Source organism: Eschrichtius robustus, chromosome X (assembly GCF_028021215.1).
Source record: "Eschrichtius robustus isolate mEscRob2 chromosome X, mEscRob2.pri, whole genome shotgun sequence".
Classification (NCBI taxonomy): Eukaryota; Metazoa; Chordata; class Mammalia; order Artiodactyla; family Eschrichtiidae; genus Eschrichtius; species Eschrichtius robustus.
Genome location: NC_090845.1, coordinates 16,316,757 through 16,330,995, shown reverse-complemented (window position 1 = coordinate 16,330,995; position 14,239 = coordinate 16,316,757). Strand labels below are relative to the sequence as shown.

Below are 14,239 nucleotides of genomic sequence, written 5' to 3'. Positions count from 1 at the left end.
TAAAGACAAAAGCAGATTAGTAGTTGCCAGGGGCTGGGCAGAGGATGGGAATGGGGAGTGAGTGCTAATCAGTATAGAGGTGTTTTTTTTTTTTTTTTCCTTTGGTTGGGGGGTGACGAAAATGTTCTAAAATATACTGTGGTGACGATTGCACAACTTCGTGAATAAACTAAAGGCCATTGAATTTTCTAATTTTTTTTTTGAATTTTTGAATTTTATTTTATTTTTTTATACAGCAGGTTCTTATTAGTCATCAATGTTATACACATCAGTGTATACATGTCAATCCCAATCGCCCAATTCATCCCACCCCCCCCCACCCCCCCACCACCACGGCTTTCCCCCCTTGGTGTCCATATGTCTGTTCTCTACATCTGTGTCTCAACTTCTGCCCTGCAAACCGGCTCATCTGTACCATTTTTCTAGGTTCCACATACATGTGTTAATATACGATATTTGTTTTTCTCTTCCTGACTTACTTCACTCTGTATGACAGTCTCTAGATCCATCCACGTCTCAACAAATGACCCAGTTTCGTTCCTTTTGATGGCTGAGTAATATTCCGTTGTATATATGTACCACATCTTCTTTACCCATTCACCTGTAGATGGACACTTAGGTTGCTTCCATGAGCTGGCTATTGTAAATAGTGCTGCAGTGAACATTGGGGTGCATGTGTCTTTTGGAACTGTGGTTTTCTCTGGGTATATGCCCAGTAGTGGGATTGCTGGGTCATATGGTAATTCTATTTTTAGTTTTTTAAGGAACCTCCATACTGTCCTCCATAGCAGCTATACCAGTTTACAATGCCACCAACAGTGCAAGAGGGTTCCCTTTTCTCCACACCCTCTCCAGCATTTGTTGTTTGTAGATTTTGTGATGATGCCCATTCTAACTGGTGTGAGGTGATACCTCATTGTAGTTTTGATTTGCATTTCTCTAATAATTAGTGATGTTGAGCAGCTTTTCATGTGCTTCCTGGCCATCTGTATGTCTGCTTTGGAGAAATGTCTATTTAGGTCTTCTGCCCATTTTGGGATTGGGTTGTTTGTTTCTTTAATTTTGAGCTGCATGAGCTGTTTATATATTTTGGAGATTAATCCTTTGTTCGTTGATTCATTTGCAAATATTTTCTCCCATTCTGAAGGCTGTCTTTTCGTCTTGTTTATGCTTTCCCTTGCTGTGCAAAAGCTTTGAAGTTTCATTAGGTCCCATTTCTTTATTTTTCTTTTTATTTCCATTACTCTAGGAGGTGGATCAAAAAAGATCTTGCTGTGATTTATGTCAAAGAGTGTTCTTCCGGGCTTCCCTGGTGGCGCAGTGGTTGAGAATCTGCCTGCAAATGCAGGGGACACGGGTTCGAGCCCTGGTCTGGGAAGATCCCACATGCTGCGGAGCAACTGGGCCCATGAGCCACAATTACTGACCCTGCGAGTCTGGAGCCTGTTCTCCGCAACGAGAGGCCGCGATAGTGAGAGGCCCAAGCACCGCGATGAAGAGTGGCCCCCGCTTGCCGCAACGAGAGAAAGCCCTCACACAGAAACGAAGACCCAACACAGTCATAAATAAATAAATAAATAAATAAAATTTAAAAAAAAACAAAACAGTGTTCTCCCTATGTTTTCCTCTAAGAGTTTTATAGTGTCCGGTCTTACATTTAGGTCTCGGATCCATTTTGAGTTTATTTTTGTGTATGGTGTTAGGGAGTGTTCTAAGTTCATTCTTTTACATGTAGCTGTCCAGTTTTCCCAGCACCACTTATTGAAGAGACTGTCTTTTCTCCATTGTATATCCTTGCCTCCTTTGTCATAGATTAGTTGACCATAGGTGCGTGGGTTTACCTCTGGGCTTTCTATCTTGTTCCCTTGATCTATGTTTCTGTTTTTGTGCCAGTACCATATTGTCTTGATTACTGTAGCTTTGTCGTATAGTCTGAAGCCAGGGAGTCTGATTCCTCCAGGTCCGTTTTTCTCCCTCAAGACAGCTTTGGCTATTCGGGGTCTCTGGTGTCTCCATACAAATTTTAAGATTTTTTGTTCTAGTTCTGTAAAAAATGCATTAGTAATCTGATAGGGATTGCATTGAATCTGTAGGTTGCTTTGGGTAGTATAGTCATTTTCACAATATTGATTCTTCCAATCCAAGAACATGGTATATCTCTCCATCTGTTGGTATCATCGTTAATTTCTTTCATCAGTGTCTTATAGTTTTCTGCATACAGGTCTTTTGTCTCCCTAGGTAGGTTTATTCCTAGGTATTTTATTTTTTTTTGTTGCAGTGGTAAATGGGAGTGTTTCCTTAATTTCTCTTTCAGATTTTTCATCATTACCGTATAGGCATGCAAGAGATTTCTGTGCATTCATTTTGTTTCCTGCAACTTTACCAAATTCATTGATTAGCTCTAGCAGTTTTCTGGTGGCATCTTTAGGATTCTCTATGTATAGTATCATGTCATCTGCAGTGACAGTTTTACTTCTTCTTTTCCAATTTGTATTCCTTTTATTTCTTTTTCTTCTCGGATTGCCGTGGCTAGGACTTCCAAAACTATGTTGAATAATAGCGGTGAGAGTGGACATCTTTGTCTCGTTCCTGATCTTAGAGGAAATGCTTTCAGTTTTTCACCATTGAGAATGATGTTTACTGTGGGTTTGTCATATATGGCCTTTATTATGTTCAGGTAGGTTCCCTCTATGCCCACTTTCTGGAGAGTTTTTATCATAAATGGGTGTTGAATTTTGTCAAAAGCTTTTTCTGCATTTATTGACATGATCATATGGGTTTTATTCTTCAATTTGTTAATATGGTGCATCACATTGATTGATTTGCATATATTGAAGAATCCTTGCATCCCTGGGATAAATCCCACTTGATCATGGTGTATGATCCTTTTAATGTGTTGTTGGATTCTGTTTGCTCGTATTTTGTTGAGGATTTTTGCATCTATATTCATCACTGATATTGGTCAGTAATTTTCCTTTTTTGTAGTATCTTTGTCTGGTTTTGGTATCAGGGTGATGGTGGCCTCATACAATGAGTTTGGGAGTGTTCCTTCCTCTGCAATTTTTTGGAAGAGTTTGAGAAGGATGGTGTTAGCTCTTCTCTAAATGTTTGATAGAATTCACCTGTGAAGCCATCTGGTCCTGGACTTTTGTTTGTTGGAAGATTTTTAATCACAGTTTCAATTTCATTACTTGTGATTGGTCTGTTCATATTTTCTATTTCTTCCTGGTTCAGTCTTGGAAGGTTATACCTTTCTAAGACTTTGTCCATTTCTTCCAGGTTGTCCATTTTATTAGCATAGAGTTGCTGGTAGTAGTCTCTTAGGATGCTTTGTATTTCTGCAGTGTCTGTTGTAACTTCTCCTTTTTCATTTCTGATTTTATTGATTTGAGTCCTCTCCCTCTTTTTCTTGATGAGTCTGGCTAATGGTTTATCAATTTTGTTTACCTTCTCAAAGAACCTGCTTTTAGTTTTATTGATCTTTGCTATTGTTTTCTTTGTTTCTATTTCATTTATTTCTGCTCTGATCTTTATGATATCTTTTCTTCTGCTAACTTTGGGTTTTGTTTGTTCTTCTTTCTCTAGTTCCTTTAGGTGTAACGTTAGATTGTTTACTTGAGATTTTTCTTGTTTCTTGAGGTAGGCTTGTATAGCTATAAACGTCCCTCTTAGCACTGCTTTTGCTGCATCCCATAGGTTTTGGATCGTCGTGTTTTCATTGTCATTTGTCTCTAGGTATTTTTTGATTTCCTCTTTGATTTCTTCAGTGATCTCTTGGTTATTTAGTAACGTAGTGTTTAGTCTCCATGTGTTTGTGTTTTTTACGTTTTTCCCCTGTAATTCATTTCGACTCTCATAGCCTTGTGGTCAGAAAAGATGCCTGATATGATTTCAATTTTCTTAAATTTACTGAGGCTTGATTTGTGACCCAAGATGTGATCTATCCTGGAGAATGTTCCGTGCACACTTGAGAAGAAAGTGTAATCTGCTGTTTTTGGATGGAATGTCCTATAAATATCAATTAAATCTATCTGGTCTATTGTATCATTTAAAGCTTCTGTTTTCTTATTTATTTCCATTTTGGATGATCTGTCCATTGGTGTAAGTGAGGTGTTAAAGTCTCCCACTATTATTGTGTTACTGTCGATTTCCTCTTTTACAGCTGTTAGCAGTTGCCTTATGTATTGAGGTGCTCCTATGTTGGGTGCATATATATTTACAATTGTTATATCTTCTTCTTGGATTGATCCCTTTGATCATTATGTAGTGTCCTTCCTTGTCTCTTGTAACATTCTTTATTTTAAAGTCTATTTTACCTGATATGAGTATAGCTACTCCAGCTTTCTTTTGATTTCCATTTGCATGGAATATCTTTTTCCATCCCCTCACTTTCAGTCTGAATGTGTCCCTAGGTCTGAAGTGGGTCTCTTGTAGACAGCATATATATGGGTCTTGTTATTGTATCCATTCAGCGAGCCTGGGTCTTTTGGTTGAGTCATTTAATCCATTCACGTTTAAGGTAATTATGGATATGTATGTTCCTATAACCATTTCCTTAATTGTTTTGGGTTTGTTTTGTAGGTCCTTTTCTTCTCTTGTGATTCCCACTTAGAGAAATTCCTTTAGCATTTGTTGTAGAGCTGGTTTGGTGGTGCTGAATTCTCTTAGCTTTTGCTTGTCTGTAAAGCTTTTGATTTCTCCATCGAATCTGAATGAGATCCTTGCCGGGTAGAGTAATCTTGGTTGTAGGTTCTTCCCTTTCATCACTTTAAATATATCATGCCACTCCCTTCTGGCTTGTAGAGTTTCTGCTGAGAAATCAGCTGTTAACCTTATGGGAGTTCCCTTGTATGTTATTTGTCGTTTTTCCCTTGCTGCTTTCAATCATTTTTCTTTGTCTTTAATTTTTGCCGATTTGATTACTATGTGTCTTGGCGTGTTTCTCCTTAGGTTTATCCTGTATGGGACTCGCTGCACTTCCTGGACTTGGGTGGCTATTTCCTTTCCCATGTTAGGGAAGTTTTCAACTATAATCTCTTCAAATATTTTCTCGGGTCCTTTCTCTCTCTCTTCTCCTTCTGGGACCCCTATAATGCGAATGTTGTTGCATTTAATGTTGTCCCAGAGGTCTCGTAGGCTGTCTTCATTTCTTTTCATTCTTTTTTCTGTATTCTGTTCCGCAGCAGTGAATTCCACCATTCTGTCTTCCAGGTCACTTATCCGTTCTTCTGCCTCAGTTATTCTGCTATTGATTCTTTCTAGTGTAGTTTTCATTTCAGTTATTGTATTGTTCATCTCTGTTTGTTTGTTCTTTAATTCTTCTAGGTCTTTGTTAAACATTTCTTGCATCTTCTCTATCTTTGCCTCCATTCTTTTTCCGAGGTCTTGGATCATCTTCACTATCATTATTCTGAATTCTTTTTCTGGAAGGTTGCCTATCTCCGTTTCATTTAGTTGTTTTTCTGGGGTTTTATCTTGTTCCTTCATCTGGTATATAGCCCTCTGCCTTTTCATCTTGTCTATCTTTCTGTGGATGTGGTTTTTGTTCCACAGGCTGCAGGATTGTAGTTCTTGCTTCTGCTGTCTGCCCTCTGGTGGATGAGGCTATCTAAGAGGCTTGTGTAAGTTTCCTGGTGGGAGGGACTGGTGGTGGGTAGAGCTGACTGTTGCTGTGGTGGGCAGAGCTCAGTAAAACTTTAATCCGCTTGACTGCTGCTGGGTGGGGCTGGGTTCCCTCTCTGTTGGTTGTTTGGCCTGAGACAGCCCAACACTGGAGCCTACCTGGGCTCTTTGGTGGGGCTAATGACAGACTCTGGGAGGGCTCACGCCAAGGAGTACTTCCCAGAACTTCTGCTGCCAGTGTCCTTGTCCCCACGGTGAGCCACAGCCACCCCCCGCCTGTGCAGGAGACCATCCAACACTAGCAGGTAGGTCTGGTTCAGTCTCCCCTGGGGTCACTGCTCCTTCCCCTGGGTCCCGATGCACACACTACTTTGTGTGTGCCCTCCAGGAGTGGAGTCTCTGTTTCCCCCAGTCCTGTCGAAGTCCTGCAATCAAATCCCACTAGGCTTCAAAGTCTGATTCTCTACGAATTCCTCCTCCCGTTGCCGGACCCCCAGGTTGGGAAGCCTGATGTGGGGCTCAGAACCTTCACTCCAGTGGGTGGACTTCTGTGGTATAAGTGTTCTCCAGGCTGTGAGTCACCCACCCAGCAGTTATGGGATTAGATTTTGCTGTGATTGCGCCCCTCCTACCGTCTCACTGTGGCTTCTCCTTTGTCTTTGGATGTGGGGTATCTCTTTTGGTGAGTTCCAGTGTCTTCCTGTCAATGATTGTCCAGCAGCTACTTGTGATTCTGGTGTTCTCACAAGAGGGAGTGAGAGCACGTCCTTCTACTCCGCCATCTTGGTTCAGGCTCGAATTTTCTACTTTAAGTGGGTGAATTGTATCCCAATAAATTTGTTATTAAAGAAGACTCAATATTTAAAGAATGTACTAATACTGGAATGTTTGTGTACAAAGCATATCAATTTGAGAGCTCACCCTCCCTTTATCTCCATCACTATATTCTACAGTACTTAAAAGGACAGTCAATGCTGTGAACTGCTAAAGGAATACCTGACTGAATCATAGTATATAACTTTTATAGCTACCATGAATAAATTCAGCAATTTCTTTAATTCTTTTTGAAATTTTAATTATTTTAAATATTTATTATATTTATTTATTATTTTTATTTTAATTATGTTTATTATGTGATAAATTTATAAATATATGATTGTTGAAAACTACAAATGATACAGAATGAAAATGAGAAATCCCCTTCCACCAACTTCCACCCACCAACCATGCTTCTCCCCAGAAATAACCACAGTACATACTTTCTGTATATCTTTTTCCAGGCTTTTACGGTATGTTTCATTTTCTTTCACATATATGGGATAAAACTATTCATACTGCTTGAGAGAACACCAGAATCACAACTAGCTGCTGGGCAATCATTGACAGGAAGACACTGGAACTCACCAAAAAAGATACCCCACATCCAAAGACAAAGGAGAAGCCACAGTGAGACGGTAGGAGGGGCGCAATCACAGCAAAATCTAATCCCATAACTGCTGGGTGGGTGACTCACAGACTGGAGAACACTTATACCACAGAAGTCCACCCACTGGAGTGAAGGTTCTGAGCCCCACATCAGGGTTCCCAACCTGGGGGTCCGGCAACAGGAGGAGGAATTCGTAGAGAATCAGACTTTGAAACCTAGTGGGAATTGATTGCAGGACTTCGACAGGATTGGGGGAAACAGAGACCCCACTCTTGGAGGGTGCACACAAAATAGTGTGCGTATTGGGACCCAGGGGAAGGAGCAGTGACCCTGGGGGCGACTGAACCAGACCTACCTGCTAGTATTGGAAGGTCTCCTGCAGAGGAGGGGGGTGGCTCTGTTTCACCGTGGGGACAAGAACACTGGCAGCAGAAGTTCTGGGAAGTACTCCTTGGTGTGAGCCCTCCCAGAGTCTGTCATTAGCCCCACCAAAGAGCTCAGGTAGGCTCCAGTGTTGGGTTGCCTCAGGCAAAACAACCAACAGGGAGGGAACCCAGCCCCACCTATCAACAGGCAAGTGGGTTAAAGTTTTACTGAGCTCTGACCACCACAGCAACAGTCAGCTCTACCCACCACCAGAGCCTCCCATCAAGGCTCTTAGATAGCCTCAACCACCAGAGGGCAGACAGCAGAAGCAAGAAAAACTATAATACTGCAGCCTGTGGAACAAAAACCACATCCACAGAAAGATAGACAAGATGAAAAGGCAGAGGGCTATGTACCAGATGAAGGAACAAGATAAAACCCCAGAAAAACAACTAAATGAAGTGGAGATAGGCAACCTTCCAGAAAAAGAATTCAGAATAATGATACTGAAGATGATCCAGGACCTCAGAAAAAGAATGGAGGCAAAGATCGAGAAGATGCAAGAAATGTTTAACAAAGACCTGGAAGAATTAAAGAACAAACAAACAGAGATGAACAATACAATAACTGAAATGAAAACTACACTAGAAGGAAACAATAGCAGAATAACTGAGGCAGAAGAACGGATAAGTGACCTGGAAGACAGAATGGTGGAATTCACTGCTGCGGAACAGAATACAGAAAAAAGAATGAAAAGAAATGAAGACAGCCTACGAGACCTCTGGGACAACATTAAACGCAACAACATTCGCATTATAAGGGTCCCAGAAGGAGAAGAGAGAGAGAAAGGACCCGAGAAAATATTTGAAGAGATTATAGTGGAAAACTTCCCTAACATGGGAAAGGAAATAGCCACCCAAGTCCAGGAAGTGCAGAGACTCCCATACAGGATAAACCCAAGGAGAAACATGCCGAGACACACAGTAATCAAATTGGCAAAAATTAAAGACAAAGAAAAATGATTGAAAGCAGCAAGGGAAAAACAACAAAAAACATACAAGGGAACTCCCATAAGGTTAACAGCTGATTTCTCAGCAGAAACTCTACAAGCCAGAAGGGAGTGGCATGATATACTTAAAGTGATGAAAGGGAAGAACCTACAACCAAGATTACTCTACCCAGCAAGGATCTCATTCAGATTCGATGGAGAAATCAAAAGCTTTACAGACAAGCAAAAGCTAACAGAATTCAGCACCACCAAACCAGCTCTACAACAAATGCTAAAGGAATTTCTCTAAGTGGGAAACACAAGAGAAGAAAAGGACCTACAAAAACAAACCCAAAACAATTAAGAAAATGGTCATAGGAACATACATATCAATAATTACCTTAAACGTGAATGGATTAAATGCTCCAACCAAAAGACCCAGGCTCGCTGAATGGATACAATAACAAGACCCATATATATGCTGTCTACAAGAGACCCACTTCAGACCTAGGGACACATTCAGACTGAAAGTGAGGGGATGGAAAAAGATATTCCATGCAAATGGAAATCAAAAGAAAGCTGGAGTAGCTATACTCATATCAGATAAAATAGACTTTAAAATAAAGAATGTTACAAGAGACAAGGAAGGACACTACATAATGATCAAGGGATCAATCCAAGAAGAAGATATAACAATTATAAATATATATGCACCCAACATAGGAGCACCCCAATACATAAGGCAACTGCTAACAGCTATAAAAGAGGAAATCGACAGTAACACAATCATAGTGGGGGACTTTAACACCTCACTTACACCAATGGACAGATCATCCAAAATGAAAATAAATAAGGAAAGAGAAGCTTTAAATGACACAATAGACCAGATAGATTTAATTGATATTTATAGGACATTCCATCCAAAAACAGCAGATTACACTTTCTTCTCAAGTGTGCATGGAACATTCTCCAGGATAGATCACATCTTGGGTCACAAATCAAGCCCCAGTAAATTTAAGAAAATTGAAATCATATCAAGCATCTTTTCTGACCACACGCTATGAGATTAGAAATGAATTACAGGGAAAAAAACGTAAAAAACACAAACACATGGAGGCTAAACAATACATTACTAAATAACCAAGAGGTCACTGAAGAAATCAAAGAGGAAATCAAAAAATACCTAGAGACAAATGACAATGAAAACACGACGATCCAAAACCTATGGGATGCAGCAAAAACAGTTCTAAGAGGGAAGTTTATAGCTATACAAGCCTACCTCAAGAAACAAGAAAAATCTCAAGTAAACAATCTAACCTTACACCTAAAGGAACTAGAGAATGAAGAATAAACAAAACCCAAAGTTAGCAGAAGGAAAGAAATCATAAAGATCAGAGCGGAAATAAATGAAATAGAAACAAACAAAACAATAGCAAAGATCAATAAAACTAAAAGCTGGTTCTTTGAGAAGATAAACAAAATTGATAAGCCATTAGCCAGACTCATCAAGAAAAAGAGGGAGAGGGCTCAAATCAATAAAATTAGAAATGAAAAAGGAGAAGTTACAACAGACACCACAGAAACACAAAGCATCCTAAGAGACTACTACAAGCAACTCTATGCCAATAAAATGGACAACCTGGAAGAAATGGACAAATTCTTAGAAAGGTATAACCTTCCAAGACTGAACCAGGAAGAAACAGAAAATATGAACAGACCAATCACAAGTTATGAAATTGAAACTGTGATTAAAAATCTTCCAACAAACAAAAGTCCAGGACCAGATGGCTTCACAGGTGAATTCTATCAAACATTTAGAGAAGAGCTAACACCATCCTTCTCAAACTCTTCCAAAAAATTGCAGAGGAAGGAACACTCCCAAACTCATTGTATGAGGCCACCATCACCCTGATACCAAAACCAGACAAAGATACTACAAAAAAAGAAAATTACAGACCAATATCACTGATGAATATAGATGCAAAAATCCTCAACAAAATACGAGCAAACAGAATCCAACAACACATTAAAAGGATCATACACCACAATCAAGTGGGATTTATCCCAGGGATGCAAGGATTCTTCAATATACGCAAATCAATCAATGTGATACACCATATTAACAAACTGAAGAATAAAAACAATATGATCATCTCAATAGATGCAGAAAAAGCTTTTGACGAAATTCAACACCCATTTATGATAAAAACGCTCCAGAAAGTGGGCATAGAGGGAACCTGCCTCAACATAATAAAGGCCATATATGACAAACCCACAGCAAACATCATTCTCAATGGTGAAAAACTGGAAGCATTTCCTCTAAGATCAGGAATGAGACAAGGATGTCCACTCTCACCACTATTATTCAACATAATTTTGGAAGTCCTAGCCACAGCAATAAGAGAAGAAAAAGAAATAAAAGGAATACAAATTGGAAAAGAAGAAGTAAAACTGTCACTGTTTGCAGATGACATGATATTATACATAGAGAATCCTAAAGATGCCACCAGAAAACTACTAGAGCTTATCAATGAATGTGGTAAAGTTGCAGGATACAAAATTAATGCACAGAAATCTCTTGCATGCCTATACGGTAATGATGAAAAATCTGAAAGAGAAATTATGGAAACACTCCCATTTACCATTGCAACAAAAAGAATAAAATACCTAGGAATAAACCTACCTAGGGAGACAAAAGACCTGTATGCAGAAAACTATAAGACACTGATGAAAGAAATTAACGATGATACCAACAGATGGAGAGATATACCATGTTCTTGGATTGGAAGAATCAATATTGTGAAAATGACTATACTACCCAAAGCAACCTACAGATTCAATGCAATCCCTATCAAATTACCAATGGCATTTTTTACAGAACTAGAACAAATCATCTTAAAATTTGTATGGAGACACCAGAGACCCCGAATAGCCAAAGCCGTCTTGAGGGAGAAAAACGGACCTGGAGGAATCAGACTCCCTGGCTTCAGACTATACTACAAAGCTACAGTAATCAAGACAATATGGTACTGGCACAAAAACAGAAACATAGATCAATGGAACAAGATAGAAAGCCCAGAGGTAAACCCACGCACCTATGGTCAACTAATCTATGACAAAGGAGGCAAGGATATACAATGGAGAAAAGACAGTCTCTTCAATAAGTGGTGCTGGGAAAACTGGACAGCTACATGTAAAAGAATGAACTTAGAACACTCCCTAACACCATACACAAAAATAAACTCAAAATGGATCCGAGACCTAAATGTAAGACCGGACACTATAAAACTCTTAGAGGAAAACATAGGAAGAACACTCTTTGACATAAATCACAGCAAGATCTTTTTTGAGCCGCCTCCTAGAGTAATGGAAATAAAAACAAAAATAAACAAATGGGACCTAATGAAACTTCAAAGGTTTTGCACAGCAAAGGAAACCATAAACAAGACGAAAAGACAACCCTCAGAATGGAAGAAAATATTTGCAAACGAATCAACGGACAAAGGATTAATCTCCAAAATATATAAACAGCTCATTCAGCTCAATATTAAAGAAACAAACAACCCAATCCCAAAATGGGCAGAAGACCTAAATAGACATTTCTCCAAAGCAGACATACAGATGGCCAAGAAGCACGTGAAAAGCTGCTCAACATCACTAATTATCAGAGAAAGGCAAATCAAAACTACAATGAGGTATCACCTCACACCAGTTAGAATGGGCAGCATCAGAAAATCTAGAAACAACAAATGCTGGAGAGGGTGTGGAGAAAAGGGAACCCTCTTGCACTGTTGGTGGGAATGTAAATTGATACAGCCGCTATGGAGAACAGTATGGAGGTTCCTTAAAAAACTAAATATAGATTTACCATATGATCCAGCAATCCCACTACTGGGTGTATACCCAGAGAAGACCATAATTAAAAAAGACACATGCACCCCAATGTTCATTGCAGCACTATTTACAATAGCCAGGTCATGGAAGCAACGTAAATGCCCATCGACAGACGACTGGATAAAGAAGTTGTGGTATATATATATACAATGGAATATTACTCAGCCATAAAAAGCAACGAAATTGAGTCATTTGTTGAGACGTGGATGGATCTAGAGACTGTCATACAGAGTGAAGTAAGTCAGAAAGAGAAAAACAAATATCGTATATTAACGCATGTATGTGGAACCCAGAAAAATGGTACAGATGAGCCGGTTTGCAGGGCAGAAGTTGAGACACAGATGTAGAGAACAGACACATGGACACCAAGGGGGGAAAACTGCGGTGGGGTGGGGATGGCGGTGTGCTGACTTGGGCGATTGGGATTGACATGTATACACTGATGTGTATAAAATTGAGACTAATAAGAACCTGCAGTATAAAAAAACAAAGAAAACAACTAGTACTAAACTTTCATTGGGTTATTTATGTGGAAATATGTTAATATAAATGTTTCAGACATTACATGAAATTTCTAAAAATCTTATATGTTCTGGTACAATGTTATAAGTCATAATTCTAGTTATTACTTTAAAATGTATATCTCGGAAATAACTAAATTTCCTTGTCAATTGCATTATTATGAACTTTCATCAAATCTTTAACCGTGGTCATTTTTAAGTCTTTTGTCATTTACAGACAGTTCTGGGTGTACTCTGATGCTTTTGCAAATATGTTCCTATAAAAGGGTTTCATCTTCAAGGAATTCATGGAAAAGGCTCTGACACGTACAGGTTTCTGGTAACTGACTATACTGCTGAACTGAATGAATAAGCATTTTCAGAACTCTAATGAAAAACTGATGAACTCATAAAAGTGCTAACAAAAGATCAAGATGAAAAAAAAATTAATTACATGGGACTCAGTGAACTGATGAGGATGATTATAATTTTTGTGACTTTCTGTTTGAATTAAAAAAAGAAAATCCCACAAGGACTCAGAGGCAAAGAATATACAAATCAATTTTCACTGCAAAGTAAAGGAGCTGTTACAGTGGAGGATTACTGGACTGAATGTCAATATTATGACATAGTATGAGTGTGTTTCGTGTTTGGTAATTGCAATCATTGTTGCTTTTGTTGTGGTCATCCAAAAGAAATAAAAAATAAAAATTAAAGAAAAATTAAAAAAACCAAAACTCTTCATATTGTTCCACAAGTTGAATTTTTCATTAACAAATATGTTGTACTAGATCTTTCCAAGATCTTTTTATTGTTAAAAGTACTTTTTTTCTATTAATAAGCATTAAAGCTGGATTTACATACCACTTTTGCAAGCTTGACAAAGTCCTTCCTCACCCATCTATATTTTCTTCTAGAATTTTCATATGTTTGCTCCCTGCTCCCAGGAAATTCTTCCATTTATTTAACTCCTTAAAGTAATTTTTTTACTTCATAAAGTAACAACTTTACTATTAGGGCACATACCAAAAAGCAGAATAAGACCATTTTTTATTAGTTAACTAGACATCTGGCAGGCCTCTTAAAAAGATGAACTTCAGAACTGAAAAACACCATCCTCTTCCCAAATCATACTCTCTCAGTAGCTAGTTCCAAAACAATGTCACTATATCTTCTATAAAAGTCTTTCACCAAGGTTCCTCAGCTTAAAATGCACTCAAACTTTCATTCTTTCAATAAAAGGGGTAAAGGGAAGCATTTTACCAAAATAAGAGACAAGCTTGCAAAACAGACCTGCAATTGGCCTTGTTCATCAGCGTATTCGATGGACTGGAAGATGGTGAGGGCATAGCGTTGTCTGGTCTTCAGCTGAGCACTACGACCTCGGTACCAGTTCTGGATGACCAATGCGGCTTTTAGCGCTGCAGACCCACAGGATACGAA

At 38.9% G+C, this 14,239-nt stretch overlaps 1 protein-coding gene across 6 annotated transcripts in view; it reads right to left on the bottom strand.

Moving 5' to 3' along the window:
* Positions 1-14,239, bottom strand: part of PPEF1 (protein phosphatase with EF-hand domain 1) — a 150,341-nt gene that overhangs the window by 75,113 nt on the left and 60,989 nt on the right. For all 6 annotated transcript variants that reach the window (XM_068532956.1, XM_068532954.1, XM_068532953.1 and 3 more), the window contains one exon: positions 14,090-14,217. In XM_068532956.1, coding sequence (XP_068389057.1) covers positions 14,090-14,217 — 128 coding nt within the window. The remainder of the gene's footprint in view (positions 1-14,089; positions 14,218-14,239) is intronic.